At 48.2% G+C, this 21888-nt stretch overlaps 1 protein-coding gene across 2 annotated transcripts in view; it reads left to right on the top strand.

Annotated features, from left to right (window-relative positions):
* The window catches only part of NISCH (nischarin), a 184850-nt gene that overhangs the window by 47170 nt on the left and 115792 nt on the right, over window positions 1-21888 (top strand). For both annotated transcript variants that reach the window (XM_082265847.1, XM_082265846.1), the window contains exon 10: window positions 15208-15393. In XM_082265847.1, coding sequence (XP_082121973.1) covers window positions 15208-15393 — 186 coding nt within the window. The remainder of the gene's footprint in view (window positions 1-15207; window positions 15394-21888) is intronic.

Raw genomic sequence — 21888 nt, 5'->3', positions numbered from 1 at the left:
GTGTGCTGTGGGGCATGATTATATCGTGTTTGGGCACATTACAGCGACCGCTGCGGCGGTCCGCCATGTTTTACTGTACTGTAGTGTTTTTCAGCGGTCCTCACTGTGGTGGAGGAGCGGCGTTTTCGGCGCCAAACGGCGCCATTTTGGCTGCGCTCGCTCCGGCCGCATGTTAACGCTGCAGGCGGCCATTTTCTTGTAGCCTTCCATAGGCTTTGATAGAGCGCCCTGAGTTACATCACTCCTTTTCCCTGGGCGCACCGATCGAGGCAGCAGCAGTGGTCTATCCAGGTTTTTTTTATCCTCTCTATCCCTATATCCTTGCCTGAGTTGAGCTTTTATCCCTGTGGGGGTCTTCTTGTGCTAGTGTGTGTGTGCGGTGGGCTGCGCTCGCCGCGCTTGTTAAAGGGGCAGTTAACCCTTTATTCTCCAGCATATTGTTTGGGGGCAATGGATTCTCAGGGAAGCAAATCTCCTACCACTTAGTGGGAGGCCAAGGGACTGCTGTTTCCCCCCCAGGGGGGGGATTTGGCTGAGGTTGTGGCTAACCTTGCTGCTCAGGTGCGAATGCTTGTGGCTGCTCAATCCACAAAACGGCATAGAGTTTTCAATTTCCTCTGGTTCAGAGGGTGATGGTGATGGGGCTACTATGGCTGGGGTCTCCTTATCGGGGTCCCGTTCCTCCCTGGATCTTGTGGGGTCCGAGGTGGAGGCTGAGGTTGAAGGGGTTGATAATTCTCCCCCTGGCTCGCCTGAAGAGCTTGCACTCATGGATGAATTGGTTGCTTCTATCAAACAAACACTGCGTTTGCAGGATGAACCATGTCCTCCTGCTGCCCTGGCAGCTTATGGGACGCAGAAAAGATGCAAGACATCGCAGGTCTTTCCCTGCACTGATGATTTTCAACGCGCTGTTAAGGAACAGTGGCGCAATATACGCAAGCCTTTTGCTGTGCCAAGTAGGTTCAGCTGCGTTATCCTTTCACGCCCGCTTCTGATGAACGGTGGTGTGTACCGCCTCCGGTGGATCACGCGATAGCGGTTTTGAATAAGTCCACTGCGATTCCTGCAGAGGATACCCCGGTGTTCCGGGATGCCACGTACAGGAGGCTGGAATCTCTTGCCCGTCATACTTATTCTATTACGGGTTCTATGCTAAAAGCTCTATTTGCTTCTCTTATGGCAGCCCAGGCTGTCGCAAGTTGGACGCAGGTGCTTAGACGCGTCTTGGTGGCTGATTCGGCCTCACTGGCGACATTGGATATGGTGGATCTAATCCATCAGGGTGTCATGTAGTTTTGTGATGCGGACTTGGATATAGTGCCGTTGGCTGCACGTGTACACAGTGTGGCGGTATTGTCTCGCCGCCTGGTTTGGTTGCAGTGTTGGTCTGTGGACCAATCTTCGCGCAAGACCTTAGCCTATCTGCCCTATGATGGATCTCGCCTTTTTGGAGAATCCTTGGATACACTGATAAAGGGGTTCACGGGTGGTAAGAGCACGCTCTTGCCCCAATCCCACAAGGCTAAGGCGGCTCCTGGTAGGAAGCATGCTTCCTTTCGGCCCTCTCAGGGGTCCTTTCGTGCCTTTCGGTCGCACTAGAAGGACAACCGTTTGAAGGTCAAGGCTCCCAAAAGGAGCCGTGGTCAGGTAAGCGGAAGTCCGGCCAGTCCGGACCCGCTGCCCATAACAATGCGGCCCGAAGGGGCGCCCTCACCCAGTTCTGGGGTGGGGGGGCGCTTGCTCGGTTTTTCTTCAACCCTGGCTGGCCCGTGTTCGGGACAGGTGGGTTCAGGAAATCGTTCGTTCTGGCTACAAGATCGAGTTTTCTCTCTCGGCCGGAGAGCAGATTTTTTCCCTCAGGTGGTTCCGGTGCCCCATCGGGACAGATTTCGGGGGTTCTCTTCCAATCTGTTCACTGTGCCCAGGAAGGAGGGCGAGGTAGTCCAATTCTGGCCTTAAAGGCTCTGCACCGCTTTGTGCGGGTTCGCAAGTTCCGCATGGAATCCCTGCGGTCGGTGGTGGCTGCCCTGGTTCCGGGGGATTTCATGGCTTCCATCGACTTGAAGGATGCGTACCTTCACATCCCGTTTTTCGAGGGTCACCAGAGGTACCTTCGATTCGCCATTGCGGAGGATCACTACCAATTCGTGGTGTTACCTTTTGGTCTCGCTTCGGCTCCACGGGTTTTCACCAAGTTGCTTGCACCGGTTCTGGCTTTGTTGAGAGCCCAGGGCATCTCTGTCCTGGGGTATCTGGAAGATATTCTGGTTCGGTCTGCGACCAGCCAGGGTCTGGAGGAGGACCTGTCCATCACGATGCTGACTCTACAGGAGTTTGGTTTAACGATAAATTTTCCAAAGTCGACGCTGTGTCCGTCGATTCGTCTTCCCTACCTGGGATTGATTCTGGACTCGGTCCAGGCGAAGATCTTCCTACCGGACGACAAACTCAGGACTCTTCAGGAAGAAGTCAGGTCCCTCAGGGACGTTCCGTGCTCGTCACTCCGGACGTGCATGAGATGTCTGGGATTGATGGTCTCGGCTTTCGAGGCGATTCCCTTCGCCCAGTTTCACACGCGGGGTCTCCAAGCGGAGATTCTGTCCAGGTGGGACGGGCGACCGCAATCTCTGGATCTCCAGATTTAGTTGAGCCATCGCACCAGAAGGGATCTTCTGTGGTGGCTCCAGTCCCCGACGGTGTCAGGGGGCAAGTCTTTTCGTCCTCTTTCATGGACGGTGATCACCACGGATGCCAGCCTGTCGGGCTGGGGTGGTGTTCTGGGCGTTCTGTCCGCCCAGGGGACTTGGTCGGAGGAGGAATCCTCCCTTCCGATCAACATTCTGGAATTGCGTGCGATGAATCTCTGCCTTCGACGTTGGACGGACAGGCTGCAGGGCTGTCCGGTTCGGGTGCAGACGGACAATGCCACGGCGGTGGCTTACGTCAATCGCCAAGGGGGCACCAGGAGTGCCCGAGCGGCTCGGTAAGTGGCCGACATTCTGTCTTGGGCCGAGACACACGTCCCGGCGATATCGGCGGTTCACATTCCGGGGGTGGAGAACTGGCAGGCGGTTTATCTGAGCCGCCAGTCCCTGGACCAGGGGGAATGGTCCCTCCACCCGGATGTCTTCCAGATGTTGTGCGCGAAGTGGGGTCTTCCGGAGGTAGACCTGTTCGCGTCTCGTCGGAACATCAAGGTGAAAAGGTTTGTGGCAAGGACGCGCGATCCTCGGGCAGACGCGTCAGACGTTGGTAGCTCCGTGGCATCAGTACCGACTGATGTATGCGTTTCCACCGATTCAATTGCTGTCCAGGTTCCTTCGCAGGTTGAACTCGGAACCAAAAACACAGTGATTCTTGTGGCACCGGACTGGCCTCGCCGGTCCTGGTACGCAGACCTCGTGCATCTGGCGGTCGACGCTCCGTGGCGTCTGCCTCTTCGAGAAGATCTCCGGTCTCAAGGGCCGATATTCCATCCTGCTTTACAGTCGCTGGCTTTGACGGCCTGGCTGTTGAAACCGAGGTCCTGAGGGATAGGGGTCTCTCCCCTGAGGTCATTCACACTTTGATCGACGCAAGGAAATTTTTCCTCGGGGAAGGTCTATTACCGTACTTGGAAGGCCTATTTTGCCTGGTGTGAGTCCAGGGGGTTTTCACCTCGCACGTACTCGGTGTCTAGGGTGTTGTCCTTCCTTTGAAAGGGTGTTGCCCAGCGTTTGGCGCTAGCTGCGATCAAGGGTCAGGTGTCTGCGATGGCCGTTCTTTTTCTACGTCCTATGGCATCTAACTCCTTGGTTGGCACTTTTGTTCAAGGGGCATCTGGTCCCTCCTAGGAGGGTACCTCTGCCTCCTTGGGACTGGAATCTTGTTCTGTCCGTGTTGCAACATGGTCCTTTTGAACGGATCAGGTAGATCTCGTTGTCTATGTTGTCCAAGAAGGTCAACTTTTTTGGTGGCGATCACTTCGGCTCGCAGTGTGTCGGAGCTGGCAGCTTGTCCTGCAAGTCTCCGTATCTGGTCATTCACTTAGATAAGGTGGTCTTGCGACCTAACCCTTCTTTTTTTCCTAAGAGGGTTTCGGAATTTCACCTCAATGAGGACATTGTCTTGCCTTCGCCTTGCGCGAAGTCTAAATATCCGACGGAGGTGGAGTTGCACTCCTTGGATGATGTTCGGGCGATTAGGGTTTACCTAAAATCGTCTGAATCATTTCGCAACTAGGATTCTTTGTTTGTCCTTCCGGGGGTCCTCGGAAGGGCGTAGCGGCGTCGGCTTCTGCCGTCGCCAATTGGTTCAGACAGACCATTGAACAGGCCTATGCTTTGCAGGGAAACGTTTCCCCTATGCCTGTGAAGGAGCACTCTACCGGATCTCTGAGTACGTCTTGGGCCTGTCATCATAGGGCTTCTGTGGCCCAGGTGTGGAGGGCGGCGACTTGGTCGACCGTGCACACCTTCACACAATTCTATAGAGTGGATGTTCAAGCATCGGCGGATGCTTCCTTTGGCCGCAAGGTTCTTAGTGCGGCGTTTCCTTAGGGTCCCTTGTTTTGGACCTTTGGCTGTTTGGGATTTCTTTTTATCCCTGGTTTATTTGTTTTTTTTCCTGGGTCATTGCTCCCGTTGAGCAAGTTTTTTCTCATGTTGCCCAGCTGGTTTCCTTCCTTTGGTAAGGTTCCTTTCTTTGATGTGGAGACTGCGTTGCCTTTAGGCGCGGCTACGTTTCCCACCCCTCATGTTTGCACTGCTTTGGGACGTCCCCATTGTGACGAATATGAAGATGGTGGCGACTGTCGGAGGACGTAAAAGAAAACGGAATTTTTGTAAAATCTTACCTGTAAAATTCCTTTCTCTGAGTCCTCCGACAGTCGCCGCCCCCGCCCCTCTTTTGGGGTTTAGGTACTCTACTGCTATTCTACTGAAACTGAGGTATGAAACAGGAAGCAGGAGGGTATAGACTGAGGGGACCACCCCCTGGGGTGGGGATATGTTAAAAGCTTTAATATTGACATATTCTGTTGCCTAGCTACTCCTACGGAGCAAAGTCTAATACCCCATTGTGACGAATATGAAGATGGCGGCGACTGTCGGAGGACTCAGAGAAAGGAATTTTACAGGTAAGATTTTTACAAAAATTCCGTTATTTCCGATCCATGGGTAAATAGGATAAAAGGCAAAAGAATTACAGTAACCGTGACAGTGCTCCGCTTTGCTGCAGAGTGACGAGCGGAGTATTCCGGCTTGCGCTCCAAGCTGTGTGCTGACGTCACGCCGTGCGTTTCCTCACTTCCTGTGATGTTTTCAAAGGACTTTGAAAATGTCACACAAATCTTTCCCCTAGTTTGTAGACGCGATAACTTTTGCGCACACCAATCAATATACACTTATTGGGATTTTTTTTTACCAAAAATATGTAGCAGAATACATATTGGCCTAAAACGATGAGAAAATTTTGATTTTCTTTTTTTTACAATTTTTTTTTTTTGTTTATAGCGCAAAAAAAAAAATCGCAGATGTAATCAAATACCACCAAAAGTAAGCTCTATTTGTGGGTAAAAAAAAAGGACATCAATTTTATTTGGATATAGCGTCGCACAACCGCGCAATTGTCATTTAAAATAACAGTGCTGTATCGCAAAAAATGGCCTGGTCATTAAAGAGGTTGTAAACCTCAGAAAAAAAAAAAATTAAAAAAAGAAAAACCTGAAAGACAAAGGCATAATGAGCTAGTATGCATCACATACTAGCTCATTATGAAATGCCTAAAAACTAAGTGCCGCTCGCTCCCTGCTGAGACGGCTGACCTGTTCGGCTGTCCTTCTTCCTGGTTCGTGTCCTCCGGCCGTCTGATTGGCCAGAGGCACGATGACCTCACTCCCGCGCATGCACGCGGGAGCCGCCGTTCATGGCACAGGGCTCTGAAGGAACGGCACAGGTGTCCTTTTATTCAGGGCACATGCGCCGATGATGTCATCGGCTGCATGCAATGTAAATATCTCCTAAACGGTGCAAGCCTTATTATAGGCTTACCTATAGGCAAAAGTCATGAAGGGGAGTTTACATCCTCTTTAAGGGGATAAAGCCTTCGGGTCCACAAGTGGCCAAAAAGCATGCAGCTCTGCCCTATATTGACTTCTTGAGGGTGACTATGTAACAAACAGACTTTATTTTGCTTCTCAATGGCATGAATTAGTAAGTGCAGTGTTCTCCACTCCCCTTTAACCCTTTTGCTGCCAGGGCCTGTGCTCCACTTTTAAACTTAGCTGGCGAGGCTATTTTTGCAATTTTTACTTTGCTTTTTTATTTTCCCTTACAGCAGAGTTTGTTAAAGACCCCCCCCAAACCATATATTTTCTGAATGCACATGACCAGTAGAATACAAATAGGGTGCTACTGATTTTTAGGGAACAATGATATTTGGGCAAATGTTTATCAAACAATATTTTTACTAAAAATACACTAAAATCACTACATACACTACATACAAAAATACACTAAAATATTAGCAGATAAAAACACAGCGCATTTTACAAAATCCCTGCTAAATATAAAAGCTAACCTGTATTGAGTCAATAACCACTATATGTACATTTCTCTATCGCTCATTGACAGACGTAGTCCTCGGTGATACAGCACCTTCGGGTTATGTTGCCTCCACAGGAGCAGGACTAGACAGGAAATTAAAATGCTCTGGCCACACCCTAGGGGCAGTCCCAGAGGGTATATCCTCTCTCTCTCTGCCTCAGCAAATCAGTTATTTTCTGTCTAGTTAGGAGTAAGGACCTAGATACCTTGCTGGGATCTTCGGTCCTGGCAAGATTTTTTTCTTAAAAAGATTTTTTAGACAGCTTTTTTCTCCAGTGTTCCTGTGAGATCTTCAAGCAAGAAAGCTGAACTGGGCGACGGGCTGGATGTTGAGATCCGGTGGTCACCCCAGTTCAGCCTACGAGCGCGTGCAGGCCATAGCTCCGCGCTGGGTCGGCCGCGACAAAGTCCCATTAAGGGACTGACCCCGCGAGTTAAACGTCTCGCTGAAACGCCAAAGACCATGAGTCACGGCGTCCGTATTGGTCGACAGCCCTCCCGCCCCGGTGGAGAAGGGTACTGTCAGGAGTTGGTGCCCGCCTGGTTCCGGTATGGTGAGTAGTATGTTCCCCCTTTTCCCCCTGACGGGTCTTGTGGTGAACGCGGGCCCCTCTCTGTATGGTAAGATAGAGTCCCCCTCTATCCTATAACATGGCACAGATCCCCCTACTTTGAGTGTGATTTTATGTGCAAAAAGCCAGGAGGCTTGGTTTGGGAGCTAACAATCTAATTGTATACATGTTTAAAAGATTGTAATCAGTGGCAGTCTGGGAATCTTACTGTGATAAGAATAAGGTACCTACCAGTCAGAAGCCACGGACATGTAGACTGCCTTCCTAGTCAAATCTCCAGCTATAGCAGGCCTTCCGAACGGCCATGAGGTCCGCCAGGGCCGGTACCGCCAACCACGCCAAAAATCCCCATGCAGAGATAGTGTTGTGTGCCGTGCAGCACACCGCTATTCGGTACAGGCCGCCGCCATTTTTTTTGCTGGATTGCACGAGCCGCCATTTTGGCGTAGCCTCGTGTCTCCAGCATGGGGGCGGCCATGTTTGAGGTGATCCAAACACCTCGTGGAGCTTGGGGAGGCGCCGGAAGGCGTGCAGAGGGGCGGAGCCGCCTCCTTTCTTCCTGGGCAGCCAGCCAAAAGACTTCCTGTTTGTCAAGACAGCGCTGTAACCTGTTGCAGTTAAACTCTGAGCATCAAGTGGTGAGCCTGGGGGTCTATCTCTCTCTCTCTCTCTCTCTCTCTCTCTCTCGATCGATAGGGATCCCTAGCAGGTAACACTAAGGGGCTTTTGTGGCGCTGGGGGTCTGTGAAAAAAAAAAAAAAAAGTTTTTTATTTTTGAATTATATTATCCGGGAAGTTACTGGAATAATCATGGACCCTGCCACACAAATTCCCCCACCTGTTTCCCTCGAGGGGGCCACGGGACCCGCCGGTGCACAGAGTGTAGAGGCATTTACAGCAATTTTGGAGTCTATGGTGGCTCGGGTGGAGGCGGCCTGTCAGGGACGAGGGTCAAGGAAGCGACCCCCGCCTACCCCTATATTATCTGACACCTCTGACTCAGATTCAGAGATGGTCACTGCAGTTGCAGGTCCCTCTGCAAGGGCTGTTACCTCAGGTAAAGCTCCCTCAGACAGTGAGGAGGACGTTTCTTCTCTCGCTATAATTCAGGAAGAAGCATTGGTGGACGCACTAGTTGTGGCAGTGCAGGAAACCTTAAAACTTGAGGTTTTACCGGCAGAAGCAACTGATACAGAGATTCCTTTTGGTACTAACAAGCCCATCAAAACGGTGAAGGTTTTTCCTGTACCCAAGTGTTTTGGTAATAAGATTAAAGGAGAATGGGAGCATTCTAAACGTACCTTTACTATTTCCAAGCGTATTGCTAGACGCTATCCGTTTGAGGAATCCATCATTAAGAAATGGACGGTACCACCAGTGGTGGATCCACCTATTTCCAGGCTTAATAAAGCCACGGTTATCCCAGTGGAGGACACTTCGTCTTTTAAGGATCCGGTGGATCGAAAGATGGAAGCAGAGTCCCGCACCATCTTCTCTCTGATAGGGTCAGCTTTTAGACCAGTAATTGTTATTGGTCTAGTTTCCCAGACACTTACGGAATGGGCGAGATTGGTACGCCAAGACCTTAGGGGAAAAGATATTCCCCAGGAAACATCTGATTTGATGGAACAGATTATACAAGGGCTACAGTTTATCTGTGACGCAGCCTTGGACACTACTCCCCTATTAGGGCATGCATCTATGTCAGCGGTAATCCTCAGACGTGTGCTGTGGTTAAAATGCTGGTCAGCTGACCTAGGTTCCAAAAAGACCTTGACGAATCTCCCCTTTCAGGGGAATCGTCTATTTGGGGCCACCCTAGATGAAATCATTAAGGATGCCACTGGGGGCAAGAGCACTTTTTTGCCACAGGCTGCTAAAGCTAAGGGACCTCGTAACAAGCGAGGACCTTTCTTTACCGCCCATAAAGGGTTCGCACGCCCGGCTGGAACAAGCGGGAAAGGCAAGACTCCTCCAGGAGGGTTCAAGAAAGGCTGGTCGGACAAACAGAGGACCAACTCAGCCAAACCCGAAGCAAAGGAGTACACAGCCTGAAGGTGCGCCCCCACCCGGTTTGAGGGTGGGGGGACGTTTTCACCGGTATTCAGGACATTCGATCGAGCATCAACTACTACTACCGGTGCGATTCTTCCCTTCCAACATTTAAGTACTACAGGGAGCGGTAGTCACCGTTCCCTGAATAGATCTTTTCCTTTACCTTTTCCTAAGATTAGTCTCAATTCCCCACAGGAATCGGATCTGGTTGACCAGACAGGCCAAGAAGCCTCTAGCCGGGTGACTTCGGTCCCTGAGGTTCAACCAGAAAAGATCACCCTTCCTGATAGCAATCAGGTATCTGATAAATGTGTGGGAACAGAAAACGACCAGACTTTCTCGGATGGTCGGGGCCAAATAGCTCTAGGGACGCCTGGTTCAGATCCAGTCAGCACCAGTGGTCCTAGAAATTCTAGGCTGGCCTCGTCAAGCCGGCCTGGCCGACTTGGACAGGCTAGTCGCAGACGTTCCGTGGGAACTTCGTCTCAGGGAGTGTCTGTGGTCTCAAGGACCAATTTACCATCGTGCTCTACAGTCGCTGGTTTTAATGGCCTGGCCATTGAGACCGAAGTACTGAAGGACAGAGGTTTGTCAGCTTCAGTCATTCCTACCCTTATTAAAGCAAGGAAAGCGACTTCCAGCAAGGTCTATTATCACACATGGAAGACTTATATTGCGTGGTGCGAATCTTTAGGATTTCCTCCACGTACCTATTCGGTGACTCGAATATTGGCTTTTTTGCAACAAGGGGTTGAGCAGAAGCTAGCCTTGAGCACCATCAAGGGTCAAGTTTCAGCATTAGCAATCTTCTTTCAGAAACCTTTAGCTACCAAGTCCTTGGTGCGGAATTTCATCCAGGGGGTGCGGCACCTGGCTCCACCAGTCCGCGCGCCCTTACCGCCCTGGGATCTTAATTTAGTTTTGTCGGTTCTACAGAAACCTCCCTTTGAAAACATCAGGAAGATTCCCTTGTTTACTTTATCCCAGAAGGTGGCCTTCTTGGTGGCTATCACTTCTGCTCGCAGGGTGTCAGAGCTGGCTGCATTATCATGCCAGTCCCCATACCTAGTGATTCATAGGGATAAGGTAGTACTTCATCCTAAGCCATCCTTTCTTCCTAAGGTGGTTTCAGATTTTCATCTGAATGAAGATATTGTACTACCTTCCTTGTGTCCTCAGCCCAAGCATCATCGGGAACATGCGTTGCATTCCTTGGATGTGGTTCGGGCAATCAGAGTATACCTGAAAGCTACGGAATCATTCCGTAAGACGGATTCACTTTTTGTGATCACGGATGGCCCCAGAAAGGGTTTGCCTGCATCTGCCGCGACCATTGCCTAATGGATTAGACAGACGGTGGTACAGGCTTATTCTATTAAGGGTCAGAGTCCTCCGTTCCCTGTTAGGGCGCACTCCACTCGAGCGCTCAGTACTTCCTGGGCCTTTCGCCATCAGGCGTCAGTGGTCCAGGTATGTAAGGCGGCCACCTGGTCGTCGGTACATACCTTTACAAAATTCTATAAAATTGATGTGACGGCATCGGCGGATGCCTCATTTGGCCGCAAGGTTTTGCAGGCCGCAATTTGAGGAGACCGGTGGTCTACCTCGAGAGTTTTTTTCTGTTTGAAAAATTTCTTTTTTGTTGAGTCTCATCATTAAGGATGAGCATTGTAAACTTCTAGTTGGCACCGGTTGGGCCTTCTAGATTGGGATTTGATTTCCATTTTCCCACCCCTCATTTCTGATACTGCTCTTTGACGTCCCGAAGGTGCTGTATCACCGAGGACTACGTCTGTCAATGAGCGATAGAGAAAAATGGATTTTTGTAAAATCTTACCGTAAAATCCTTTTCTCTTAGCTCATTGACAGACGTAGTCCCCGCCCCTCTGTTTTGGAGTTGGGTTGGGTTGAAATCTCTAAAGACTGCTTTTTGACATAACTGATTTGCTGAGGCAGAGAGAGAGGATATACCCTCTGGGACTGCCCCTAGGGTGTGGCCAGAGCATTTTAATTTCCTGTCTAGTCCTGCTCCTGTGGAGGCAACATAACCCGAAGGTGCTGTATCACCGAGGACTACGTCTGTCAATGAGCTAAGAGAAAAGGATTTTACGGTAAGATTTTACAAAAATCCATTTTTTAGATTGCGTCTTTTGCCAAATGGTGAAAATCGAACATACGCAAAAATGGAAATATACAAATTTCTCAAAAAAGCTAGAGGTTTTCATTGTTCCCTTACAGCTTTCAGTGTTTTGTTAAAGACCCCTCAAGCCATATATTTTCTGAAAGCATAGCACCAGTAAAACAAAAGGGAGGTGCTACTGATTTTTAAAGCACCACGATATTTGCGTAAATGTTTACCAAAGTAATATTTTCGCAAAAAAAATACCACACTAAAATCACTTATAGCAGATAAAAACATCGCACATTTTACAAAATTCCTGCTAAATTCCTACTAAACATAAAAAGCTTAACCTGTATTGAGTTAATAACAAATATTTGTACATTTTTAATTGCACATTTTTGCAAAATGGTAAAAACTGAATGTACACAAAACTGTAAATAACCAAATTTGTCTAAATCTGGAGGTTTTGTTTTTCACTTTTAGCTTTCAGGGTTTTTAAAAACCCCTCCCAATCTATACATTTTCTGAAAGCTAAAGACCAGTAGAATAAATGGAAGGTGCTACTGATATTTAAGGCCCCACGATATAAGAGCAAATGTTTGCCAAAACAATATTTTCACTAAAAGTGCACTAAAATCATTAGCAGATACAAACACAGCAAATTTTACAAAATCCCTGCTAAGTTCCTTCTAAATATAAAAGCTAAACCTGTATTGAGTTAAAAATAACAAATATTTGTAAATTTTAAATTCCGCCTTTTTAAGAAATAGTGAAAATCGGAGGTACGCAAAAATGTCTCTAAAAATCTGGAGGTTTTCCTTTTTCATATACCGCTTTCAGAGTTTATAAAAGACCCCCAAAGCATATATTTTCTGAAAGCACATGGCCAGTAGACTAAAAATAAGGTGCTACTGATTTGTAAGGCACCGCGATATTTGCGCAAATGTTTATCGAACCAATATTTCCACTAAAAATACACTAAAATCATTAATTGTTGATTCATACATGGCAAAATGTACAAAATTCCTTCTAAATATAAAAATTAAAACTATATTGAGTTAATAAATAACAAATATTTGAACTCATTTTTGTACATTTTAAACTGTACCTTTTTGTGAAATGGTGAAAACGAAATGTACGCAAAACTGTAAAAAAAAAAAAAAAAATTTACCCCAATAAATCCAAAGTTTACCATTTTTTTCACTTACAGCTTTCATAATTTGAAAAGTTCTCTCCGGCTTGGTTCACACTGGTGCAATGCGGAAAACCCTGCAGATCCAGTGCGGGTTCCCACATCGCACCTGAATCGCCGGTGTAACGTTAAAAAACCCTACCCCGTGAAAATTCCCTACCCTCGTCACTTCCTGTGAGGGTACGTCATTCAGCTGAGCAGCTTCCCAGTGCACATGCTCACAGCTGCGGCGGGTAGGGAATTTTCATGGGGTAGTGTTTTTTTAACCTTACACGTCATTTATCAGCTGTTGCAGCGCGTCCCACTGTGCATGCCCAGCCGCTAAATTAAATAATCTCGGAGACATCCCTCATCAGCAGGTGTGGCGTCCCAAATGAGTGACTGTTACGTTCTAAAACACTGTAGCCGTGATTTGTATTTTCATAGACCCGCTGCCGATTAAATTTTCCTGGAGCAGAGATGAGGGAAGTCTGATGGGTTGGAGCCGAGATGATTTCGCATGGCAACAGCTGATGAATGAGGCGGGGTTCCGTGAAGAAACCCTACCCCGTGAAAATTCCCTACCCTCCGCAGCTGTGCACATGCGCACTGGCAAGCAGCTCAGCTGATGTATGACGTACCCTCACCGGAAGTGACGAGGGTAGGGAATTTTCACAGGTAGGGTTTTTTTCACGGAACACCGGCAGTTCACACTGCCCTCTGTGAACTGCTGCGGGTGTCAATACAAAGTTAATGACACCCCAAGATCATAGTTCGCACTGAGATTTGCAAACTGATTTCAGACAGGAATCGAATTGCATGGGTAGGAACACCCATGCGATCCTATTCTGGTGCAGGGAAAAAAAAGCACGAGTTTGGTCTAAATGTGATGCGAATTCAGTCATACAGTTTGTATGGCTGAATTTGCATCGCACAGACATTGCATATGATCCGCACAGCAATTCGGTAAGAATCATATGCAATGTCTGGCAGTGTGAACCGGCCCTCAAGCCAGACAAACCACCAAACAAAGCGCATGCCTGACCTGTAGAATAAGAATGTGCTATTGATCGCTAACTTATCGCTATTTTCACAAAAAATATACTAAAATCATTAATAGTGCACATAAACACAACATAACACAAAATTCCTGCTAAATTACTACCAAAGCATCATTCACATGTGGCATACTTAAGTATACGCCCATGGAGGGTCATGTTTACCCGCACAGGAATGCACAGGTGTTCCGTGCATCCCTGTACAGGGCCCGCTTGAAAAAGTTTTCAATCCAATCGGTCTGCTTGTGTGAAAGGGGCCTAAGGCCTTGTTCACACCGGGCATACACAGCGTACCTTTACAGGGATGCACAGGTGTTCTGATCGTGTGGGACTAAGTCTGCCAGGGCAATTCAAATCAAAGCTGTGTCACAGTGGGAGATCTCGGCTCTGTGTGGTGATCCGGGTCTCCTCTTGCTTTCCTTCTAGTATCCCCAGACCTTCTCGTATTTATCACGTCTGTAAGATACCAATTTTGGACAGCTGCTGCATCAACACCTATGCTGCTTATGTCAGTAAAGAGGAGAAGGAGGTGTTGACAGTTTCTTCAGTTGCTGCTTAGGGGGGACAGCAGCTATTGGAGTAGGTTTTCTAATTTGTTCGGTCGATCATTTCTTCAAGAGCAATCAGCCGTCAGGTGTATGTTGGAAAGAGGTTTAAAATGGACAGATTAGGCAACTGTCAGCTCATGTTTGCCCAAAGCAAAGATAACAAACTAATTAACATGCTTTTCAAACCATCTCTCCCAGTACCAAACTGTAAACAATGAGCATTAATTCAGACTCCATGCACACTGGCTTAAATATCACCGCTTCTAGAGGAGTTTTGTGTTCTGCCTTTAGAAGCAGCTCAATGTTATCCGATTTGTCCATGCACATTAGGACGATTAGAGGTATATTTTGAGGTCAACATTTCGAGGCAGGAAAAAACCCTTCTGGTTTGCGTTTCTGATTGGAGCTTATTACTGGTAGAAAAAAGGCAAAACTTGTCTGAACTTTGTACAAAAAACTTTCTATACAAGCATTTTTTTTGGCCTAGGGAACTGGCATTTTTTTTTTTAAATCCCAGTGTGCATGGAGCCTCAGTCTGGACTCTGATAGCCAGAGTTGTCCTGACCCTTGACCTACTGAAACAGGGTTTACATGAATAGCTTTTCATTCAACCAGCGGGTTGAAAAAAAACTGCCCCCCACATTCACACATATTGATGCAGGGATCCCCCCCCGTCACAATACACTGATAAGATCTGCAGTCATTGACTGCATGCATTAATCGAATGCTGCTTTTCCAGCAGTTCTGTTCAACATAAGGTGGCCATACTGGCCAAACCAGCTGTATTTCGGCATGCGTATACCCAGCTTTACTCCCCTTTTCTCCCCTTCCTATTTGTGATGCTGCAGTCCATTTTATAATGTTGTGGAATATACTTGACAGGCTTTGGAATATAAACCGAGGCAGTCACAGGTGTATGCTGATGTGTTCTGGTTAAATTTTTGAAATGTAAACTTGAAAATATATGCCCAATCCCAAAAGTATGCATTTTTCTACTTCCAGTCTTGATGAGATGACTTTGAGTACTGTGTTACTGTACAATGATTGCTTACATTTTTTTAGTGTTAAAAACTGTTAACTTCACTTTTTTATAGCACTTATACAACTTGATTCACCTGGATCTGTCCTACAACAAACTCTCTGGGCTGGAAGGCATTCACTCAAAGATTGGAAATATAAAAACGCTAAACTTAGCTGGAAACCTGCTAGAAAGTCTCAAGGGGCTCAATAAATTATATTCTCTGGTCAACCTGGATTTAGGCAACAACAAGCTTTCACAGGTAGTCACATTTCTGTTTAATCATCTGTAACCTCATAAGCGCTTTAGGTGTTTGTACTTCAAAGGCAATTTTTTTTTCTTTGGTTTGCAAAACTTTTCTGGTACTTATTGACATCCTGCGTTTATCCTCCATCATCCTGGTGATTGCCCCGTTCTATGCGGTAAATCCTTGACACCACATCACAAAAGATAAGGTCTTCTCTACTCTGGATCACAGTGGAAGTCCTGATATAGCTCTGCAAGCTGCAGTTGAAAATAAGTTAATAACTGCTATTATCATTAGCTGCTCATACATCATTTTGATGACAGAAAATGCTATAAAAATGTTGTATTTTGTTCATTGACAGACACAGCTCCATATTTTCTTGACCGATAGGTTTATGCTGCTCTCCATAGGAGTAGGACACTAGGCGGAAACGATTTGACCACGCCTATAGGGCAGTCCAAGGGTTATACTCCCACTTCCTGCTATAGGACTTTTGTTTTTTTTTTCTGCCTAGTCAGGAGTAAGGACCTAGTTCCTCCCTGGGATCTCTGGTCCTAGCCTTTTTTCCTTTTTTAAACAAAATTTTTTTCTTTTTATTATTTTTCTGTTCCTGTGAGAACTACAATAAACTGCCAGACTGGGCGATGGACTGGATATCCTAGATCCTTAAGGTCGTCCCAGTCTGGCCAGCGAGCGTGACCCGACCTTAGCTTTGCGTTGGTTTGGCCGCGACATAGCCCCACTGAATGGGGGCTGACCGGCGAGTTAAAGTCTTGCGAGGACGCATAGCCCTGGTCACGATCTTAGTCATGACCTGAGTCTCAGCGTACCTGTGGCCCGCAGCACCCCCATGCCAATATGGTGGGTGGTCTGTCTGGAGTGGTGCCTGCCTGGTCCCATGGTGCGGTAAGTAGTGTCCCCCCGCCCCTCTGGTTGCCCCTCGGGGTGGACGTGGGCCCCTCCCTGGGTTGGTCGAACCCCTGAGTTGCCTTTCTTCCCACTTTACGCTCCCCCCCCCTCAATATCAGGGTCCCTCTGTCGATCACCCCCCATTCACCCATACCTATCCCCCCCTCCCGGGGCAGCCATGCCTGATTTTGGAACGGGTGTTGAGCGGGTGCTGGGAGGGGGTACAAACATGGCTTTTTGGGGGGGGAGGTGGTCCTGGTGGGGGATCCCTAGTGGGGGTCCCCTTTTGCTGTCCAACTGTACCTGGTGGTCCTTGGAGGGTCCCGGGAGCCACGGTTTTGGAGACTATGGGGAGGTGATTCGGTGGTGGGCCTCTAGTAGCAGTTCTATGAACTTCCTCTCTGATCAACGCACCACGTGCAGCCTGACACTCTGCATCCGCATCTGTGAAGGGGGTGGTGAGTCCCTACAGGGGTTATTTGGCTCTGTCTTGCTGCTATAGCGATTTTAGTGCACTGGGACTTATAGTATTGCTGATGCAGCGGTGGGCTGGTACTTTTTCACAGCAATTTTACACATTTTGTTGGCGGTTCCAGGTTAACCTATGGAGTCACCTCCTGACCCCCTCTTAGGCTGTAGGGCCTGCGAGGTCCCAGACCACCTTGTCTGCTATGACGGCCATCCTACATTTACTGGTGTCTAAAGTAGATTTGGCCCTCCGAAATAGGACGAGTAAAAAGCATCCTCCGCCTTCAGCTGCATCCTCTGCCTCCTCAGATTCTGAGATGGATTTGGCCGCCGCGAACGCCAGTCATCCTACTGGGTATACGTCCACGCACCCTGAGTGTTCTGATAGTGATGATGACTCCTCTTCCACTAAAGTCGCTCATGAAAAGGCTATTGGATGCTTTGATTGTATCAATGTGGGGAAATTTACAATTGGAGGAGGCAGCTACTACTGCGTAGGTGCAGTTTGGTACCCGCAGAACCTCCAACCCGGCAAAGGTATTCCCGCCTATTTTTAGAACATTGTCGCAAGTCAGTGGGTTTCCCCTAAGCACTTTGCTAGAAGGTATCCATTTAAAGTGTCCCTGCTAAAGAAACTGACAGTACCACCCGTGGTGGACTCCAGGTTTCCAGGTTGAATAAAGCCACCCTCCTTTCCGGTGGAGGACTCTCCGTCCTTTAAGGACCCCATTGACAAGAGAGCTGAATATCTATTACGATACCTTTTCACCATGGCCAGGATTTGCAAGGTGGACAACCTCCTCCTGACCTGGCGGAGCTGGCGGACCAGTTGGTCCATAGGTTGCAGTATATCTGAGATGCCTCTCTGGATGCGGCCAACTTAGCCTGCTGGGTGTCCGTGACGGTGGTGACTCTGCGCCGCATGATGATATGGCTGAAATACTGGTTTGCGGACCAGGCTTCCAAGAAGGTATTGACCTCCCTTTTGTGGGAGACCGCTGGTTCTGAGCTTCCATAGAGGAGATCATTAAGGGTCTTACAAAAGGTTCAAGAGTACTCTGCTTCCGCAGTCTGCCAGGAGTAAAGAGACTCGTCGCAAGCATGGTCCTTTCTTCAAGGCCCATAAGCGGTCCTTTTGTCCTTCGGATCTAAGGACCAGGGATCAAAATCCACCCGTAACCCCGCAGCGGGCTCCAAGAGGCCCTGCTCTGGGTAAGTCCAGATCGGCCCCTCTGGGACCGCAGACAAGCTTGCTTCTGCCTGAAGCGGCGCCCTCACTTGTACTTGGGGTGGGGGGACGTCTTCGCTTCTTTCCGGATCTGTGGACTTCAAGACAAATGGGTCCACGAGTTCATTTGGTCCGGGTACAAGATCGAGATTCAGTCCTTGCCTCCGGCAAGGTTCTTTCCTTCCAATCTGCGTTTGTCCTCAGATCGTGTACAATTTCTTCTTGGGGCGGTACAGTATCTGCTCTTACAGGGGGTCATTGTACCAGTTCCGGAATCGGAGTGCTTTCAGGGGTTTTATTAAAACCTCTTTACTGTTCCCTGGAAGGAAGGCAAGGTCCGTCCCATTATGAATCTCAAGGCTTTGAACCGCTTTGTGCGGGTTCAGAAATTTTGAATGGAATCCATTCGCACTGTGGTGACATCCCTTCATCAAGGGGATTTTCTGGCCTCTATCGATATCCAGGCCGCTTACCTTCATATCCCAATATATGTCAGGCATCAGCGTTTACTTGTTGTGCCGTGGGTGAGGAGCACTATCCATTTGTGGCATTACACTTTGGCTTGGCTCCTCGGGTGTTTACAAAAGTGTTGGCCTCAGTGTTGGCTTTACTGAGGCAGAAGGGGATTGCGGTGCTGGGGTACCTGGACGATCTCCTGCGAGCAGTCTCCGAATGCCCTGAAAGACAATCTGGACATTTTGATGCGAACTTTGCAAGAGTTCGGATGGAGACTGAATTTTCAAAAATCTGTTCTGGTTCGGTCCACAAAACTGGACTATCTGGGCCTGACCCTGGACACGACCTTATCCCGGGTGTTTCTTTTAGAGGTGAAACTCAGGAAGTTGCAGGATGCGACACGGCTCCTGACGTCCAACTGGCGATTATCCCTCAGGGCTTGCATGCAAATGTTGGGCCTGATGGTCTCCACCTTCGAGGCAGTTCTATTTGCTCATTTCCATACCAGGTCTCTACAGAAGGAGATCCTTGTCAAATGGAACAAAAACCCACAGGCTCTAGACAATCTGATCCTTTTCAGCTGGAGTATGAGGGGATCCCTGATCTGGTAGCTCTGCTTTGAAAGGGAAAATCCTCTTTCCCCTGTACTGGACGGTGGTAACAATTGATGCCAGCCTCTGCGCATGGGGAGGTGTCTTGGGTACGGATCCAACTTGGGGGGGTTTGGACTCGGGAGGAGTCAAGTCTGCCGATCAATATCCTGGGAATTCGGGCGATCAGGCTTTCCTTAATTCATTGGACGGATCGTCTGCAGGGGCGCCCGTTGAGGATTCAATCGGACAATGCCACGGACGTGGCATATGTCAATCATCAATGGGGCAACAAAAGTGCCATAGCAGGATGGGAATTAGCCAGCATTCTAACATGTTCCAGCCATCTCTGCTGTACATATTCCATGTGTGCAAAGATTTGACAGGCAGATTACCTAAGTCAGCAGAAGTTGGCTTAGGGAGAATGGTCTCTCCACCAGGTGGGGGGCTCCCGATGTGGACTTGTTGGCCTCTGGTCTCAACAGGAAGGTTCAGAGGTTCGTAGCAAGGTCTCGGGATCCTCTGGCCCATGCCATGGACGCTCTTGTAGCTCCTTGGAGCCAATATCGTCTAATGTACGTACATTTCCTCAGCTGACTCTTCTGCTGAGACTTCTGTGAAGGATCGAGGCAGAAGGGATTCCTGTCATCCTAGTGGCACCGGACTGTCTTCTCAGATCCTGGTACGCAGACCTAGTACGGCTGGTTGTCGATGTCCCTCTGAAACTCCCTCTTGTTAACTCAAGGACCGATCTTCCATCCTGCTTTAGTCGCTGGCTTCGACGGCCTGGCTATTGAAAGCCAGGTGTTGAAGGATAGAGGGATGTCTGAATCGGTTATTCCTACGTTGTTAAAAGCTAGAATATCTACTTCTAGGAAGATTTGTCATCGAATTTGGAGGCCATGCATTACTTGGTGTGAGTCTCTGGGGGTTTCCCCCCATTCCTTCTCGGTGTCTCGTGTCTTGAAGTTTCTCCAAAGAGGTGTAGATCAGCGTTTTGGCCTTGGGTACCATCAAAGGCCAGATATCGACCCTGGCGATATTTTTTCAACGCCCGTTGGCCACAAATTCCTTGGTTCAAACCTTTGTTCAGGGTGTCCACCCACCATCTGGCTCCCCCTGTGAAGTCTCTGCCTCCGTGGGACCTCAGTTTGGTGCTGTCGGTTCTTCAGAAACCGCCCTTTGAAAATATTTGTGAGGTTCTTCTGCTCGCTTTGACACAGAAGATAGCTTTCTTGGTGGCTATTACTTCTGCGTGCAGGGTGTTGGAGCTGGCTGCGTTGTCCTGTCATTCACATTACCTGGTGGTTCACAGAGACAAGGTGGTTCTTCGTACCTGTCAGTCGTTCCTTCCAAAAGTCGTCTCTAGGTTTGCATTTAAAAGAAGACATTGTGTTGCCTTCTCTGTGTCTTAAGCCTAAGCATCCTAAAGAGATTGCCTTACATTCGTTGGATGTGGTTCGGGCAATCAGGGTGTACCTGACAGCGACTGAGTCCTTCAGGAAATCGGATTCTCGGTTTGTCCTTATGGGTGGACCCCCCTAAGGGGATGGCCGCGTCTGCTGCGACCATTTCCAGATGGATCAGACAGACGGTGGTGCAGGCTTATTCCATTAAGGATCAGGATCCTCCTTTCCCTGTTGACGTGCATTCTATGAGGGTGCTTGGTGCATCTTGGGCCTTCTGTCATCAGGCGTCAGTGATGCAGGTGCGCAAGGCGCCCACATGGTCATCTGTGCACACTTTCATAAAATGTTATAAGGAGGATGCGTTGGCTACTGCGGATGCTTCTTTTGGCTACGAGGTTTTGCAGGCCGCTGTTGGAGATTTTTGTTATTTTTGTCAGGTGAGCTCCAGTTGTTCCTGGTTGAGCTCTTGTTTTCCAAAAAACAACAATATCTCTCCTGCGCTCGAGTGGTATATGGGAAGGTGAATCTTCTAGGTGGTTTTATGACACAAATGAAGTGGTCTTGCTGCCCCCCTCAGAACCAAGGGTATCCAAAAGGCACTTCAAGAAAACAACAAGAGAAGGGCACACCGACCTTGTGCATTACTACTTAAAAGTTTATTAAAATCAAAGAAGGGTAGCGTACAATATACTCACAAACGTAGCATATGAACAAGCATATAGGAAATGGGCACCGCTCGCTTCCAGGACACTTCTCTACTGCTGGATAGCATGATGGCGTCCTCAAAACCTGATGTGGCTTACGCGTTTCGAGGGAGGACCCTCTTCCTCAGAGCCAAAACCGCGATTTTGGCTCTAAGGAAGAGGGTCCTCCCTCAAAACGCGTAAGCCACATCAGGTTTTGAGGATGCCATCATGCTATCCAGCAGTAGAGAAGTGTCCTGGAAGCAAGCGGTGCCCATTTCCTATATGCTTATTCATATGCTACGTTTGTGAGTATATTGTACGCTACCCTTCTTTGATTTTAATAAACTTTTAAGTGGTAATGCACAAGGTCGGTGCGCCCTTCTCTTGTTGTTTTCTTGTAGTGAGCTCTTGTTTTGCCTGGTTGGCTATGTATAGCCTTTGGGAAGTGTTGGTTGTTTTTTTTTTTTTTTTTTTTTTTGCTGTGTTATTCCCACCCCTTATATATTGACTTTGCTTTTGGACGTCCCATCGGTCAAGAAGATAAGGATATGGTGTCCGTCAATGAACGAAAAGGAAAACTGGATTTTTGTCCTACCGTAAAATCCTTTTCACTGATGTTCATTGACGGACATAGCACCCGACCCTCTATTGAGTTGGGTTTTATGTTCTTCTGACACTGCTTGTCACAAAACTGAATTCCTATAGCAGGAAGTGGGAGTTTACCCCCTGGGACTGCCCTATAGGCATGGTCAAATTTTTTTTCC

This window comes from Pelophylax lessonae (assembly GCF_965119305.1).
Source record: "Pelophylax lessonae genome assembly, chromosome: 8".
Lineage (NCBI taxonomy): Eukaryota > Metazoa > Chordata > Amphibia > Anura > Ranidae > Pelophylax > Pelophylax lessonae.
The sequence above is the reverse complement of the archived record's forward strand: the minus strand, read 5'-3'. Positions and strand labels throughout refer to the sequence as shown.